Raw genomic sequence first — 16,868 nt, 5'->3', positions numbered from 1 at the left:
GAGGTGGTCTGTAGGGAGCTCGGCTGTGGGGCTCCTTCAGTCCTCCAGGGGGCGCTCTATGGAGAAGTGGAGGCTCCGATGTGGACCAAAGAGTTCCAGTGTGGAGGCCATGAGTCTGCTCTCCTGGACTGTGGAAGATCAGACTCAGCTAGAAGCACCTGCTCACCTGGCAAAGCTGTTGGACTCACCTGCGCAGGTAGAAGAGGAGCTGCAGCTTTGATTTGGCTTCATTTCTGTTCTAATGAAACTCACTTTATTCTTTTACTGATGACTCTCTTGTTTCTGTTCAGAGCCACAGAGCATCAGGTTGGTGGGAGGAGCCAGTCGCTGTGCAGGTACACTGGAGATGAAACAGGGAGATTGGAGACCAGTGTGGGACTTGGACTGGACCCTGAAGACAGCAGCAGCAGCCTGCAGAGATCTGGACTGTGGCTCTGCTGTTTCACCAGGAAGGAGATATGAAGCCTCATACAGATCTGTATGGAGGATCAGATCTGACTGTGTTCATTCTGGATCTGCACTGAGGGAATGTGCATCATCATATTCCTCTTCCTCCATCGTGAAGCTCACCTGCTCAGGTAAGTCCATCAGTGACATCATCTATGACAGTAATATTTTCCTTCCTCTGTCACAGTGATAGTCAGTGGCAGTAGCGGACTGTGGGGTCTTACACACACACACACACACACACACACACACACACCTCTTTTATACAGAGAAATGCATTCTAGCCATAAAGACGCCTTTGCCTTTACTTTTTTACAGTGAGCCGGCATAAAGCCGCCTCCGTGTGAGCTTTTCATAGCGTAGCGGCGTTCTGGATTCAGAGGCGTGACGGAGATCAGACTGATCAGAGCTGTAAACTCTGCCATAAGCAAGTAAAGAGACGTTACTAGGACGAGGGGAGGACATTTCTCTTTGTTTGACAACGTTAAAGTTAAGTTAGACTTTTCTGTCGGCTTCTTGACTCATTTTAAAAAAGACGAGAGAGAGAGAGAGAGAGAGAGAGAGAGAGAGAGCAGCTGTGGTCGAGTGAGCTAGAGAGTGAATGGAGAGAGGGAGCGCTAGTAACGTTAGTGAGGAAGCTGATGAATCAGATCATTAAAACGTTATTTTCTGATTGTTTCACAACGGTTACTTTCCAAAGCACAAACACACCTGCATCCCCGCACACCTCCTCAACCCTGCAGCTGTACGCCGCACCGCCTGATGTGGTCTGAATACGGGCTAAACAACAGCGTCAGCTCCCGGTCCCGCCGTGCCGGCTGTCACACAGAACAGCGAGGCGGATTACAGGCGCAGTATTCCCGCTTTGAACGGGCTGTGTAAAAGAGGCTGAAGTGCACTCATCACCAACAATTAACATCTAAACAATATAAAAACTACGTCATTAAGAATAAGTCCATTACAAAATCACCTTCTGACACCTGTTAACAAATGTACTCAAAGCACCGGCTCAACAAGCTGAAACTATGCTAACCTGGTTATTTCTCCCACACATGCATTAGCTAAACTGCCAACCCGGTCTTCCGATGGTAAACGTTCACTCATGTTGCTCAACAAACAGACAATAAAGGAAAGATTTTCTGAAAGATAGAAATTAGGCCATATTTCTCACAGCAGCAAAGTCGAGCATTACCAACAACAATCTTAATCACCTCTATAGATAATTAATACAGCAGGACTCACCAGTCACTGGAAAACAAAATCCATCCTCCGTTCCTTTCTGCAATGCCTGCCTGCGTGAGTCCTATGTGAGTCCTGCATGAGTCCTGCGTGAGTCCTGCGTGAGTCCTGCGTGAGTCCTGCGTGAGACCTGCGTGAGACCTGCGTGAGTCCTGCGTGAGTCCTGCGTGAGACCTGCGTGAGTCCCGAGAGAGTCCTGCGTGAGTCCCGAGAGAGTCCTGCGTGAGTCCTGCGTGAGTCCTGCGTGAGAACTGCGTGAGTCCTGCGTGAGTCCTGCGTGAGTCCTACGTGAGTCCTGCGTGAGTCCTGCGTGAGTCCTGCGAGAGTCCTGCGTGAGTCCTACGTGAGTCCTGCGTGAGTCCTGCGTGAGTCCTGCGTGAGTCCTACGTGAGTCCTGCGTGAGTCCTACGTGAGTCCTACGTGAGTCCTGCGTGAGTCCTACGTGAGTCCTGCGTGAGTCCTACGTCAGTCCTACGTCAGTCCTGCGTGAGTCCTGCGTGAGTCCTGCGTGAGTCCTACGTGAGTCCTGCGTGAGTCCTGCGTGAGTCATACGTGAGACCTGCGTAAGTCCTGCGTGAGTCCTACGTCAGTCCTGCGTGAGTCCTGCGTGAGGCAGACACATCCAGTTCTAGCTCCAGATACTGGGTTTATGGTTATGATAGTAACTGAAATCAAACAAAATAGTTTTTAAAAATCACATAAATTATTTTAATAACTAATTAAATCAAATTGTTTCAATAACCTTATAATTACTGATGTGTAATATTTTATGAACTAATAATGACACCTCTCATAAACGGTCGGGCCTGCAGAGAAGGTCCTGAAGGTCCTGACGGACCTCCTCTGGTCGCTGGTTTCCATTGGACTGAACTGTAAACTTATCCAGGACGACGGCATCCTAAAGGGTAGAGAAGTTAGCTTGTTCCTGGAGGCTCATTGCTTCAAACTGAGACAATCTGCAGCTTTAAGCAACCTGCTGTGGTTCACTCACACACCCTGCAGTTCTCCTGAGCAGCTCAGTCACATCCACCTTACAAGCAACAACTACATTACTAATTAATATACTTGTTGCTTGCTGCCTGAACAAATAAGCAACTGTTTGCTAACAAGTTCAATATATCAAGTTAAAAGCTGATGATATGTCAGTGTTGTGTTCACTACTTGTTTCTGATGGAAACTATTGTGCGTGCAGTGTTGTATGAATGTCTTATTAACATGTTGATCAGCTGTTTTCTGTCTGATCTGAAGGCAGCTGAGGATGTTAATCTGTTTCCTCCTCTGCTCTCTGACTCCTCTGTATTACACATGAATGTAGGAGTTCTCTGTGTTGTGTGATCACCTCTCACTGATCAACGTTCATTTATTTGAACCAAAGCCGTTTCTACTCAAACCAAATCTGCATCATATTCCATCTGCATATATATGACAACAAATTCTACTTTTTACTCAGAAAAAACTTCATTTAAGGAATTTAGCTGCATTAACATCAAAATCAAAACAAACTATAAACAAAATGAAATATTTTGAACAAAATGTTTTGAATAAACTATAAATTGATGAACAAGAATAAACATAAAATTGAGTGTAATAAAGTGACACCAGCAAGATCAAGTCTGATCCCAAATCAGACAACTACAGTATTATTTTTAGGGCCTAATGAAACTAAAGGTGCAAATGAACTACAAAGAAATAACAAATTACACACAATTATCACTATGAAGATTAAAACAGAAGACTTTCAGTTATCATCATCATCATCACTGAAGGATAAGTCCTTTTGCAAACCATAGTGACAGTGCATCAAATATGTGTGTAAATGTTGTCCTTGATCTAGTGATGTCACTGTCAGACTGTCAGACTTGACCGACTCAGCCATCAACGTCAGTACGTCAACATGTGAGAATCTGATGATGACTGTGAAACTGGTTTGTTGTGAGCAGGGCTGTAGTGGTAAAAAAAGCTTGAGTAAACCCTACCTTACCTCAGCCACACCGTCTATATGCTCCTTAATATAGATCCATGTTTGTAATATAACTAAACAACTCAACTGACTTAAGAGGAACTCATTTCCTCAAACTTAAAGCCAAATCAAGACAACAGTTTGACTTCTAGATGAATCAGCATTTAGTGTTTATAACAGAAACTATCTGTCAGTTTTAGTGCTGTGTTTCCAACAGTTACTGAGGTCACCCACCTTTTAACAGCTGTAGAAATCATCATGTTAATAGAGTTGTTGTGTAGTGTTAGTGCCTGTATTCAAAGATCTGTTAGTCCTTTTATAGCAGGTTTTAATCTTGTGCTTTGACTTTTGTTTGTTAGGATGTCCTTTAGTTTACATTTGGATAACAGTTTGTGCTTTTAAAGATATTTTCAGAACAGTAATTCATCTACATACAGGTGGAAGTCAGACTTTACCAGTTTGTTCTGCCTCCTGCTTTAATGTGTTCATGTGTCTCCATCACCTGACGTCTGGGCTGCTTCTATGTGTTTCTCTTTCCCACAATGCTCCCACAAGATGGAGCCTGAGTAAGACAAGTTCAAATCCTACAAATAGCTTGAAATATTTTCTATAAATAAAGACTTGAGTCAGGTATGAATGTGCTCTCTCTCTTTATCAGTTCTTACTTTCATATTCTAAAAAGCTTTATTGGTATGAATGTTGCAGGTAAATATTCCCCAAACTAATGATGGTTCTCTCTCTCCAGACTCTGTCAGGCTGGTGAATGGGACTAGTCTGTGTTCAGGCAGACTGGAGGTGAAGTCTGAGCAGTCGTGGTCCTCAGTGTGTGATGCTGACTTTGACCAGCAGGATGCAGAGGTGGTCTGTAGGGAGCTCGGCTGTGGGGCTCCTTCAGTCCTCCAGGGGGCACTCTATGGAGAAGTGGAGGCTCCGATGTGGACCAAAGAGTTCCAGTGTGGAGGCCATGAGTCTGTTCTCCTGGACTGTGGAAGATCAGACTCAGCTAGAAGCACCTGCTCACCTGGCAAAGCTGTTGGACTCACCTGCTCAGGTAGAAGAGGAGCTGCAGCTTTGATTTGGCTTCATTTCTGTTCTAATGAAACTCACTTTATTCTTTTACTGATGACTCTCTTGTTTCTGTTCAGAGCCTGTCAGGTTGGTGGGAGGAGCCAGTCGCTGTGCAGGTACACTGGAGGTGAAACAGGGAGAGTGGAGACCAGTGAGTGACTTGGACTGGACCCTGAAGGCAGCAGCTGCAGCGTGCAGAGATCTGGACTGTGGCTCTGCTGTTTCAACAGGAAGCAGAAATGAAGCCTCACGCAGATCTGTATGGAGCATCAGTTCTTACTGTGTTCAGACTGGATCTACACTGAGGGACTGTGCATCATCATCTTCCTCTTCCTCCATCATGGAGCTCACCTGCTCAGGTAAGTCCATCAGTGACATCATCTATGACAGTAATATTTTCCTTCCTCTGTCACAGTGATAGTCAGTGGCAGTAGCGGACTGTGGGGTCTTGCACACACACACACACACACACCTCTTTTATACAGAGAAATGCATTATAGCCATAAAGACGCCTTTGCCTTTACTTTTTTACAGTGAGCCGGCATAAAGCCGCCTCCGTGTGAGCTTTTCATAGCGTAGCGGGGTTCTGGATTCAGAGGCGTGACGGAGATCAGACTGATCAGAGCTGTAAACTCTGCCATAAGCAAGTAAAGAGACGTTACTAGGACGAGGGGAGGACATTTCTCTTTGTTTGACAACGTTAAAGTTAAGTTAGACTTTTCTGTCGGCTTCCCGACTCATTTTAAAAAAGACGAGAGAGAGAGCAGCTGTGGTCGAATGAGCTAGAGAGTGAATGGAGAGAGGGAGCGCTAGTAACGTTAGTGAGGAAGCTGATGAATCAGATCATTAAAACGTTATTTTCTGTTTGTTTCACAACGGTTACTTTCCAAAGCACAAACACACCTGCATCCCCGCACACCTCCTCAACCCTGCAGCTGTACGCCGCACCGCCTGATGTGGTCTGAATACGGGCTAAACAACAGCGTCAGCTCCCGGTCCCGCCGTGCCGGCTGTCACACAGAACAGCGAGGCGAATTACAGGCGCAGTATTCCTTCGTTGAACGGGCTGTGTAAAAGAGGCTGAAGTGCACTCATCACCAACAACCTGACACCTGTTAACAAATGTACTCAAAGCACCGGCTCAACAAGCTGAAACTATGCTAACCTCGTTATTTCTCCCACACATGCATTAGCTAAACTGCCAACCCAGTCTTCCGATGGTAAACGTTCACTCATGTTGCTCAACAAAAAGACAATAAAGGAAAGATTTTCTGAAAGATAGAAATTAGGCCATATTTCTCACAGCAGCAAAGTCGAGCATTACCAACAACAATCTTAATCACCTCTATAGATAATTAATACAGCAGGACTCACCAGTCACTGGAAAACAAAATCCATCCTCCGTTCCTTTCTGCAATGCCTGCCTGCGTGAGTCCTGCGTGAATCCTGCATGAGTCCTGCGTGAGTCCTGCGTGAGTCCTGCGTGAGTCCTGCGTCAGTTCTATGTAAGTCCTGCGTGAATCCTATGTGAGTCCTGCGTGAGTCCTGCGTGAGTCCTGCGTGAGTCCTGCATGAGTTCTATGTAAGTCCTGCGTGAGTTCTATGTAAGTCCTGCATGAGTCCTGCGTGAGTCCCACATAAGTCCCGCGTGAGTCCTATGTGAGTCCTGCGTGAGTCCTGCATGAGTTCTGCGTGAGTCCTGTGTGAGTTCTATGCAAGTCCTGCGTAAGTCCTGCGTGAGTCCTATGTGAGTCCCGCGTGAGTCCTATGTGAGTCCTGCGTGAGTCCTGCGTGAGTCCTGCGTGAGTTCTATGCACGTCCTGCGTGAGTCCTGTGTGAGTCCTGCATGAGTCCTGCGTGAGTCCTGCGTGAGTTCTATGCACGTCCTGCGTGAGTCCTGTGTGAGTCCTGCGTGAGTCCTGTGTGCGTCCCACGTAAGTCCCGCATGAGTCCTATGTGAGTCCTGCGTTATTCCTGTGTGATTCCTGCGTGAGTCCCGCGTGAGTCCTATGTGAGTCCTGCGTGAGTCCGGCGTGAGTCCTGCGTGACTCCTATGTAAGTCCTGCGTGAGTCCTGCGTGAGTCCTGCGTAAGTCCTATGTGTGTCCTATGTGAGTCCTGCGTGAGTCCTGCGTGAGTCCTGCGTGAGTCCTACGTCAGTCCTACGTCAGTCCTGTGTGAGTCCTACGTCAGTCCTGCGTGAGGCCTGTGTGAGTGCTACGTCAGTCCTGCGTGAGTCCTGCATGAGTCCTGAGTGAGTCCTGAGTGAGTCCTACATGAGTCCTGCATGAGTCCTGACTGAGTCCTGAGTGAGTCCTACAAGAGTCCTGCGTGAGTCCTATATGAGTCCTGCGTGAGTCCTATGTGAGTCCTGCGTGAGTCCTGCATGAGTCCTGAGTGAGACCTGCGTGAGTCCTGCATGAGTCCTGCATGAGTCCTGTGTGAGTCCTGCGTGAGTCCTTCGTGAGTCCTGCGTGAGTCCTGCGTGAGTCCTGCGTGAGTTCTATGTAAGTCCTGCGTGAGTTCTATGTAAGTCCTGCGTGAGTCCTGCATGAGTCCTGCGTGAGTTCTATGTAAGTCCTGCGTGAGTCCTGCGTGAGTCCTGCGTGAGTCCTGCATGAGACCTGCGTGAGATCTGCGTGAGTCCTACGTGAGTCCTGAGAGAGTCCTGCGTGAGTCCTACGTGAGTCCTGCGTGAGTCCTGCGTGAGTCCTGCGTGAGTCCCACGTAAGTCCCGCGTGAGTCCTATGTGAGTCCTGCATGAGTCCAGAGTGAGTCCTGAGTGAGTCCTACATGAGTCCTGCGTGAGTCCTGCGTGAGTCCTATGTGAGTCCTGCGTGAGTCCTATGTGAGTCCTATGTGAGTCCTACGTGAGTCCTACGTGAGTCCTGCATGAGTTCTATGTAAGTCCTGCGTGAGTCCTGCGTGAGTCCTGCGTGAGTTCTAGGTAAGTCCTGCGTGAGTCCTGCGTGAATCCTGTGTGAGTTCTATGTGAGTCGAATGTGAGTCCTGCGTGAGTCCTGCGTGAGTCCTGCGTGAGTCCTATGTGAGTCCTGCGTGAGTCCTATGTGAGTCCTGCGTGAGTCCTATGTGAGTCCTATGTGAGTCCTGCGTGAGTCCTGCATGAGGTCTGCGTGAGTTCTATATAAGTCCTGCGTGAGTCCTGCGTGAGTTCTATGTAAGTCCTGCGTGAGTCCTGCGTGAGTCCTGCGTGAGTCCTGCGTGAGTCCTGTGTGAGGCCTGCGTGAGTTCTATGTAAGTCCTGCGTGAGTTCTATGTAAGTCCTGCGTGAGTCCTGCGTGAGTCCTGCGCGAGTCCTGCGTGAGGCCTGCGTGAGTTCTATGTAATTCCTGCGTGAGTCCTGCGTGAGTCCTGCGTGAGTTCTATGTAATTCCTGCGTGAATCCTATGTGAGTCCTGCGTGAGTCCTGCGTCAGTTCTATGTAAGTCCTGCATGAGTCCTGCGTGAGTCCCACATAAGTCCCGCGTGAGTCCTATGTGAGTCCTATGTGAGTCCTGCGTGAGTCCTGCATGAGTTCTGCGTGAGTCCTGTGTGAGTTCTATGCAAGTCCTGCGTGAGTCCTGTGTGAGTCCTGCGCGAGTCCTGCGTGAGGCCTGCGTGAGTTCTATGTAATTCCTGCGTGAGTCCTATGTGAGTCCTGCGTGAGTCCTGCGTCAGTTCTATGTAAGTCCTGCATGAGTCCTGCGTGAGTCCCACATAAGTCCCGCGTGAGTCCTATGTGAGTCCTATGTGAGTCCTGCGTGAGTCCTGCATGAGTTCTGCGTGAGTCCTGTGTGAGTTCTATGCAAGTCCTGCGTGAGTCCTGCGTGAGTCCTGCGTGAGTCCCGCGTGAGTCCTGTGTGAGTCCTGCGTGAGTCCTGCGTGAGTCCCGCGTAAGTCCCGCGTGAGTCCTATGTGAGTCCTGCGTGAGTCCTGCGTGAGTCCTGCGTGAGTTCTATGCACGTCCTGCGTGAGTCCTGTGTGAGTCCTGCGTGAGTCCTGCGTGCGTCCCATGTAAGTCCCGCGTGAGTCCTATGTGAGTCCTGCGTTATTCCTATGTGAGTCCTGCGTGAGTCCTGCGTGAGTCCTGCGTGAGTCCTACGTCAGTCCTACATCAGTCCAGCGTGAGTCCTGTGTGAGGCCTGCGTGAGTTCTATGTAAGTCCTGCGTGAGTTCTATGTAAGTCCTGCGTGAGTCCTGCGCGAGTCCTGCGCGAGTCCTGCGTGAGGCCTGCGTGAGTTCTATGTAATTCCTGCGTGAGTCCTGCGTGAGTCCTGCGTCAGTTCTATGTAAGTCCTGCGTGAATCCTATGTGAGTCCTGCGTGAGTCCTGCGTGAGTCCTGCATGAGTTCTATGTAAGTCCTGCGTGAGTTCTATGTAAGTCCTGCATGAGTCCTGCGTGAGTCCCACATAAGTCCCGCGTGAGTCCTATGTGAGTCCTGCGTGAGTCCTGCATGAGTTCTGCGTGAGTCCTGTGTGAGTTCTATGCAAGTCCTGCGTGAGTCCTGCGTGAGTCCTGCGTGAGTCCTGTGTGAGGCCTGCGTGAGTTCTATGTAAGTCCTGCGTGAGTTCTATGTAAGTCCTGCGTGAGTCCTGCGTGAGTCCTGCGCGAGTCCTGCGTGAGGCCTGCGTGAGTTCTATGTAATTCCTGCGTGAGTCCTGCGTGAGTCCTGCGTGAGTTCTATGTAATTCCTGCGTGAATCCTATGTGAGTCCTGCGTGAGTCCTGCGTCAGTTCTATGTAAGTCCTGCATGAGTCCTGCGTGAGTCCCACATAAGTCCCGCGTGAGTCCTATGTGAGTCCTATGTGAGTCCTGCGTGAGTCCTGCATGAGTTCTGCGTGAGTCCTGTGTGAGTTCTATGCAAGTCCTGCGTGACTCCTGCGTGAGTCCTGCGCGAGTCCTGCGTGAGGCCTGCGTGAGTTCTATGTAATTCCTGCGTGAGTCCTGCGTGAGTCCTGCGTGAGTTCTATGTAAGTCCTGCGTGAATCCTATGTGAGTCCTGCGTGAGTCCTGCGTCAGTTCTATGTAAGTCCTGCATGAGTCCTGCGTGAGTCCCACATAAGTCCCGCGTGAGTCCTATGTGAGTCCTATGTGAGTCCTGCGTGAGTCCTGCATGAGTTCTGCGTGAGTCCTGTGTGAGTTCTATGCAAGTCCTGCGTGAGTCCTGCGTGAGTCCTGCGTGAGTCCCGCGTGAGTCCTGTGTGAGTCCTGCGTGAGTCCTGCGTGAGTCCCGCGTAAGTCCCGCGTGAGTCCTATGTGAGTCCTGCGTGAGTCCTGCGTGAGTTCTATGCACGTCCTGCGTGAGTCCTGTGTGAGTCCTGCGTGAGTCCTGCGTGCGTCCCATGTAAGTCCCGCGTGAGTCCTATGTGAGTCCTGCGTTATTCCTATGTGAGTCCTGCGTGAGTCCTGCGTGAGTCCTGCGTGAGTCCTACGTCAGTCCTACATCAGTCCAGCGTGAGTCCTGTGTGAGGCCTGCGTGAGTTCTATGTAAGTCCTGCGTGAGTTCTATGTAAGTCCTGCGTGAGTCCTGCGCGAGTCCTGCGCGAGTCCTGCGTGAGGCCTGCGTGAGTTCTATGTAATTCCTGCGTGAGTCCTGCGTGAGTCCTGCGTCAGTTCTATGTAAGTCCTGCGTGAATCCTATGTGAGTCCTGCGTGAGTCCTGCGTGAGTCCTGCGTGAGTCCTGCGTGAGTCCTGCATGAGTTCTATGTAAGTCCTGCGTGAGTTCTATGTAAGTCCTGCATGAGTCCTGCGTGAGTCCCACATAAGTCCCGCGTGAGTCCTATGTGAGTCCTGCGTGAGTCCTGCATGAGTTCTGCGTGAGTCCTGTGTGAGTTCTATGCAAGTCCTGCGTGAGTCCTGCGTGAGTCCTGCGTGAGTCCCACGTGAGTCCTCTGTGAGTCCTGCGTGAGTCCTGCGTGAGTCCCGCGTAAGTCCCGCGTGAGTCCTATGTGAGTCCCGCGTGAGTCCTATGTGAGTCCTGCGTGAGTCCTGCGTGAGTCCTGCGTGAGTCCTGCGTGAGTTCTATGCACGTCCTGCGTGAGTCCTGTGTGAGTCCTGCATGAGTCCTGCGTGAGTCCTGCGTGAGTTCTATGCACGTCCTGCGTGAGTCGTGTGTGAGTCCTGCGTGAGTCCTGTGTGCGTCCCACGTAAGTCCCGCGTGAGTCCTATGTGAGTCCTGCGTTATTCCTGTGTGATTCCTGCGTGAGTCCCGCATGAGTCCTATGTGAGTCCTGCGTGAGTCCTGCGTGAGTCCTGCGTGACTCCTATGTAAGTCCTGCGTGAGTCCTACGTCAGTCCTACGTCAGTCCTGTGTGAGTCCTACGTCAGTCCTGCGTGAGGCCTGTGTGAGTGCTACGTCAGTCCTGCGTGAGTCCTGCATGAGTCCTGAGTGAGTCCTGAGTGAGTCCTACATGAGTCCTGCGTGAGTCCTATATGAGTCCTGCGTGAGTCCTATGTGAGTCCTGCGTGAGTCCTGCATGAGTCCTGAGTGAGACCTGCGTGAGTCCTATGTGAGTCCTGCATGAGTCCTGCGTGAGACCTGCGTGAGTCCTACATGAGTCCTGCGTGAGTCCTGCGTGAGTCCCGCGTGAGTCCTATGTGTGTCCTGCGTGAGTCCTGCGTGAGTCCTGCGTGAGTTCTGCGTAAGTCCCGTGTGAGTCCTGCGTGAGTCCTATGTGTGTCCTGTGTGAGTCCTGCGTGAGTCCTGCGTGAGTTCTATGTAAGTCCTGCTTGAGTCCTGCGTGAGGCCTGCGTGAGTTCTATGTAAGTCCTGCGTGAGTCCTACGTGAGTCCTGCGTGAGCCCTGCGTGAGTCCTGCATGAGTCCTATGTGAGTCCTATGTGAGTTCTATGTAAGTCCTGCGTGAGTCCTGCGTGAGTCCTATGTGAGTCCTGCATGAGTCCTGCGTGAGTCCTATGTGAGTCCTATGTGAGTCCTGCGTGAGTTCTATGTAAGTCCTGTGTGAGTCCTGCGTAAGTCCTGCGTGAGTCCTGCGTGAGTTCTATGCAAGTCCTGCGTGAGTCCTGCGTGAGTCCTGCGTGAGTCCCGCGTGAGTCCTGCGTGAGTCCTGCGTGAGTCCCGCGTGAGTCCTATGTGAGTCCCGCATGAGTCCTATGTGAGTCCTGCGTGAGTCCTGCGTGAGTCCTGCGTGAGTTCTATGCACGTCCTGCGTGAGTCCTATGTGAGTCCTGCGTGAGTCCTGCGTGAGTCCTGCGTGAGTCCCACGTAAGTCCCGCGTGAGTCCTATGTGAGTCCTGCGTTATTCCTGTGTGATTCCTGCGTGAGTCCCGCGTGAGTCCTATGTGAGTCCTGCGTGAGTCCTGCGTGAGTCCTGCGTGACTCCTATGTAAGTCCTGCATGAGTCCTGCGTGAGTCCTGCGTAAGTACTATGTGAGTCCTATGTGAGTCCTGCGTGAGTCCTGCGTCAGTCCTGCGTCAGTCCTACGTCAGTCCTGTGTGAGTGCTACGTCAGTCCTGCGTGAGTCCTGAGTGAGTCCTGAGTGAGTCCTACATGAGTCCTGCGTGACTCCTATATGAGTCCTGCGTGAGTCCTATGTGAGTCCTGCGTGAGTCCTGCATGAGTCCTGAGTGAGACCTGCGTGAGTCCTATGTGAGTCCTGCGTGAGTCCTGCGTGAGACCTGCGTGAGTCCTACGTGAGTCCTGCGTGAGTCCTGCGTAAGTCCCGTGTGAGTCCCGCGTGAGTCCTGCGTGAGTTCTGCGTGAGTCCTGCGTGAGTTCTATGTAAGTCCTGCTTGAGTCCTGCGTGAGGCCTGCGTGAGTTCTATGTAAGTCCTGCGTGAGTCCTACGTGAGTCCTGCGTGAGCCCTGCGTGAGTCCTGCGTGAGTTCTATGTAAGTCCTGCGTGAGTCCTACGTGAGTCCTGCATGAGTTCTATGTAAGTCCTGCGTGAGTCCTGCATGAGTCCTGCATGAGTCCTATGTGAGTCCTATGTGAGTTCTATGTAAGTCCTGCGTGAGTCCTGCGTGAGTCCTATGTGAGTCCTGCGTGAGTCCTGCGTGAGTCCTGCGTGAGTCCTGCATGAGTCCTATGTGAGTCCTGCGTGAGTTCTATGTAAGTCCTGCGTGAGTCCTGCGTGAGTCCTATGTGAGTCCTGCGTGAGCCCTGCGTGAGTCCTGCATGAGTCCTATGTGAGTCCTATGTGAGTCCTGCGTGAGTCCTGCGTGAGTCCTATGTGAGTCCTGCGTGAGTCCTGCGTGAGTCCTGCGTGAGTCCTATGTGAGTCCTATGTGAGTCCTGCGTGAGTCCTATGTGAGTCCTATGTGAGTCCTGCGTGAGTCCTGCATGAGGTCTGCATGAGTTCTATATAAGTCCTGCGTGAGTCCTGCGTGAGTCCTGCGTGAGTTCTATGTAAGTCCTGCGTGAGTCCCACGTAAGTCCCGCGTGAGTCCTGCGTGATTCCTGTGTGATTCCTGCGTGAGTCCCGCGTGAGTCCTATGTGAGTCCTGCGTGAGTCCTGCGTGAGTCCTGCGTGACTCCTATGTAAGTCCTGCGTGAGTCCTGCGTGAGTCCTATGTGAGTCCTATGTGAGTCCCGCGTGAGTCCTGCGTGAGTCCTACGTCAGTCCTGTGTGAGTCCTACGTCAGTCCTGCGTGAGGCCTGTGTGAGTCCTACGTCAGTCCTGCGTGAGTCCTGCGTGAGTCCTGCGTGAGTCCTACGTCAGTCCTGCGTGAGTTCTGCGTGAGTCCTACGTCAGTCCTGTGTGAGTCCTGCGTGAGTCCTACGTCAGTCCTGTGTGAGTCCTGCGTGAGTCCTGCGTGAGGCAGACACATCCAGTTCTAGCTCCAGATACTGGGTTTATGGTTATGATAGTAACTGAAATCAAACAAAATATTTTATAAAAATCACATAAATTATTTTAATAACTAATTAAATAAAATTGTTTTAATAACCTTATAATTACTGATGTGTAATATTTTATGAACTAATAATGACACCTCTCATAAACGGTCGGGCCTGCAGAGAAGGTCCTGAAGGTCCTGACGGACCTCCTCTGGTCGCTGGTTTCCATTGGACTGAACTGTAAACTTATCCAGGACGACAGCATCCTAAAGGGTAGAGAAGTTAGCTTGTTCCTGGAGGCTCATTGCTTCAAACTGAGACAATCTGCAGCTTTAAGCAACCTGCTGTGGTTCACTCACACACCCTGCAGTTCTCCTGAGCAGCTCAGTCACATCCACCTTACAAGCAACAACTACATTACTAATTCATATACTTGTTGCTTGCTGCCTAAACAAATAAGCAACTGTTTGCTAACAAGTTCAATATATCAAGTTAAAAGCTGATGATATGTCAGTGTTGTGTTCACTACTTGTTTCTGATGGAAACTATTGTGCGTGCAGTGTTGTATGAATGTCTTATTAACATGTTGATCAGCTGTTTTCTGTCTGATCTGAAGGCAGCTGAGGATGTTAATCTGTTTCCTCCTCTGCTCTCTGACTCCTCTGTATTACACATGAATGTAGGAGTTCTCTGTGTTGTGTGATCACCTCTCACTGATCAACGTTCATTTATTTCAACCAAAGCCGTTTCTACTCAAACCAAATCTGCATCATATTCCATCTGCATATATATGACAACAAATTCTACTTTTTACTCAGAAAAAACTTCATTTTAGGAATTTAGCTGCATTAACATCAAGATCAAAACAAACTATAAACAAAATAAAATATTTTAAACAAAATGTTTTGAATTAACTATAAATTTATGAACAGCAATAAACAAAATTCTTCAGTCAGTTCTTTACTTTCTCCTTGTTTTTCTTTCAACACCATTAACGTTACATCCTGTGATTCTTCATCACTTCTGTCTCGTCTCTCCTGATTCCTTCACTCAGTCTGGAAATGTAAAAAGCTTCCTCTTAAGAGTCTGACAGAGCATGAAGCAGAACTTTAACTTGTACGGTGTTAATTACAGTAATTGTGGACCAACGACACACAGTGTGAATACATCAGCAGTCAAGCTATCAAACTATCAGCTACATTAACATTACTGTAATGTAAAGCAGCAGCAGATAAACTGGACGCTTAAACAACACTAATGTCAATTTATAAAACTTCTGCTTCACTGAAGAGTTTTTCTAGCTACTTACTTTGTTGTCTTTTGTCTGACAGATTATTATTTGATGCTGCACATGTCAGTTAATGTCATATATGATCCTCTGAACTCTGATTCATTCGTCTGTCTCATGAAAGCGGCTCCAGTCTGCCTGCTAGCTTCAGCACGGAGGGTTCGTTTGTTTTAACACCAGCGCAGCAGGAGTGGGTGGTGGTTTGTTGGTCCGTGTTAACAGTAACAGACGTCTCCATGTCTCATAAAAGGACACAATGTTCCAACAGAAAACAAAACAAGCGCTCCTAGAAGCTCCAACAGAAACTGTGGTAGGAAGCCAGTCTGAGCTAACGGCTGTAAAGTGATGGAAAGTTTGCTTACACACTGTTTCAGAATTTGAGAGGTGGGTAAACGGCGTTTACGTGCGTTTAGCCTCCACTACAGCCCTGCTTGTAAGACAAAGAGCTCTCGGATTAAAAACTGCTTTTTGATCTATACACACATTTTATTTTAGCAATTGTGAGCTTAAATAATGTTTGTATTTTAGATCGACACAAAAGGACCTTTGGTGTTAATTTATATTTGAGGAGAGAAGAAATACGTTGGTGCAACGGGGCCCTCTAGTGGTCACAGGGGTCGTACACACATGAGTAGTCTGTGTGTAGCAAGAAAAGGCCTTAATTTGAACAAACAAATGAGGAGAAAATAACATTCAGCTTCTCACAGAGGAAGAAGGATTCATCATCTCTCTGTGTTTACAGACCTGCTGGTTCAGCCAATCATCTCTGTGTCTTCTACCATGGACGGGGTCTCCGAGGCCCAGCAGCAGGGGTTTCAGGTGCGTCGGGGCTCCAACTTCACCATCAGCTGCTCCGTCCAGCCTCAGTACCCAGGAGGCTCCTTCCAGCTCACCGTCACCTCCTACAACACGGCACACAACTACACCCAGCCAGCTGTCAATCACTCTGCTGACTTCCTGTTTCCTGCTGCAGACCCCGCCCACCAAGGAAGCTACAGCTGTGTTTACGGCGTCTATGTTTTTGCTCATAACTTCTTCTCTGAGAGCCGTCTGCTGTCTATCACTGTCACAGGTAAGCTGAAGCAGAGTGTGAAGCTCAGTGGAACTGAGACGTCACACTGACTTTGTTTCCATGTTTGTAAAACATGATAAAAAGTCATCAGGCAGCAGGACCGACCCAGCGACCTACAGAGAGCTGAGGCAGAATCTGATGAAGGAACTGTAAACTGTTTCCTTCCCGGCTTCTTTAATGTTATTGAACCATAACAACTGTGTTGTAGTGAAAAGTTAAAGACAGCAAACGAGTCAGTGAAGCCAGATAAGCACTATAATGATAATAAACAGGACTTTACATGATGAGCTGAATGTCATCAGGAGAACTCAGAGCTTCACCAGGATCACATTTGATTTAACTGCATGTAAAGATGTTGATTGTTAACAATCAGTTGAATCATTTCAACCAGACAGGAGCTTTAAGGAGACAATCAGCAGACTTTCATTCATTCTTTCAAACCGGCTGTAAACACATGAGTTGTTTTTGTCCAACATCATCAGCATACAGAGGAGATCAGATGAACTTATAATCAACAAGCTGCTTCACACTTCAGTGATTTTAGGAGATTTAACGTCACTAAAGTTTCTGTTTGATGGGAGCTGTTGTTCTCATGATGTCATGTGATCTAATGTGATGACTGAATGTGTCTCGTCAGATCCAACAGTTCATATCATCAGACTGGTCGTCCTGCCGGTGACTCTGCTGTTGGTCGTCGCTGTCGTCGTTTTCATCCTGAAGGTCCTGAAGGTACTGAACACATGTTTGTTGTTTAGAGGACTGGTTGAAATGAAGCACTCAGCCTGTTTATATTGAACTGAAGAGAGGAGTGATGCAGTAACTTAGATCTGTGTTGTCATGTCTCTCCAGGCCAGCAGGGGGCAGAAGTCAGGCCCACAGGAGAACATTGAGCTGGATTCTTATAACCTCGGTGTTTCCAGAGCTGAAGGAGAGCCGGCTGAAGAGGAAGGAGCCCAGGGAGCAGAGTAGGACCTCCAAGGAGCCACAAACCAC

General features: G+C 49.2%; 1 protein-coding gene and 1 long non-coding RNA gene across 2 annotated transcripts; one reads left to right on the top strand and one right to left on the bottom strand.

The window, feature by feature from the left end:
• Window positions 1-307: 307 nt before the first annotated feature.
• LOC122994099 (scavenger receptor cysteine-rich type 1 protein M130-like) lies at window positions 308-15,925 on the top strand (the record flags this gene model as incomplete). Its single annotated transcript, XM_044368605.1, has 4 exons — window positions 308-404; window positions 4,389-4,697; window positions 4,792-5,073; window positions 15,546-15,925. Coding segments are annotated over 4 exons (1,068 nt in total), but the record flags the coding sequence as incomplete, so codon positions are not given.
• Window positions 14,460-14,857, bottom strand: LOC122993140. The gene is made up of 2 exons (XR_006406345.1): window positions 14,825-14,857; window positions 14,460-14,570 (listed from the first exon to the last, which is right to left on the bottom strand). It is a non-coding gene; the product is annotated as an uncharacterized LOC122993140 (long non-coding RNA).
• Window positions 15,926-16,868: the final 943 nt, after the last annotated feature.

The sequence above is a fragment of the Thunnus albacares genome, chromosome 12 (assembly GCF_914725855.1).
Source record: "Thunnus albacares chromosome 12, fThuAlb1.1, whole genome shotgun sequence".
Taxonomy (NCBI): domain Eukaryota; kingdom Metazoa; phylum Chordata; class Actinopteri; order Scombriformes; family Scombridae; genus Thunnus; species Thunnus albacares.
This window is presented reverse-complemented; position numbering and strand designations above follow the sequence as displayed.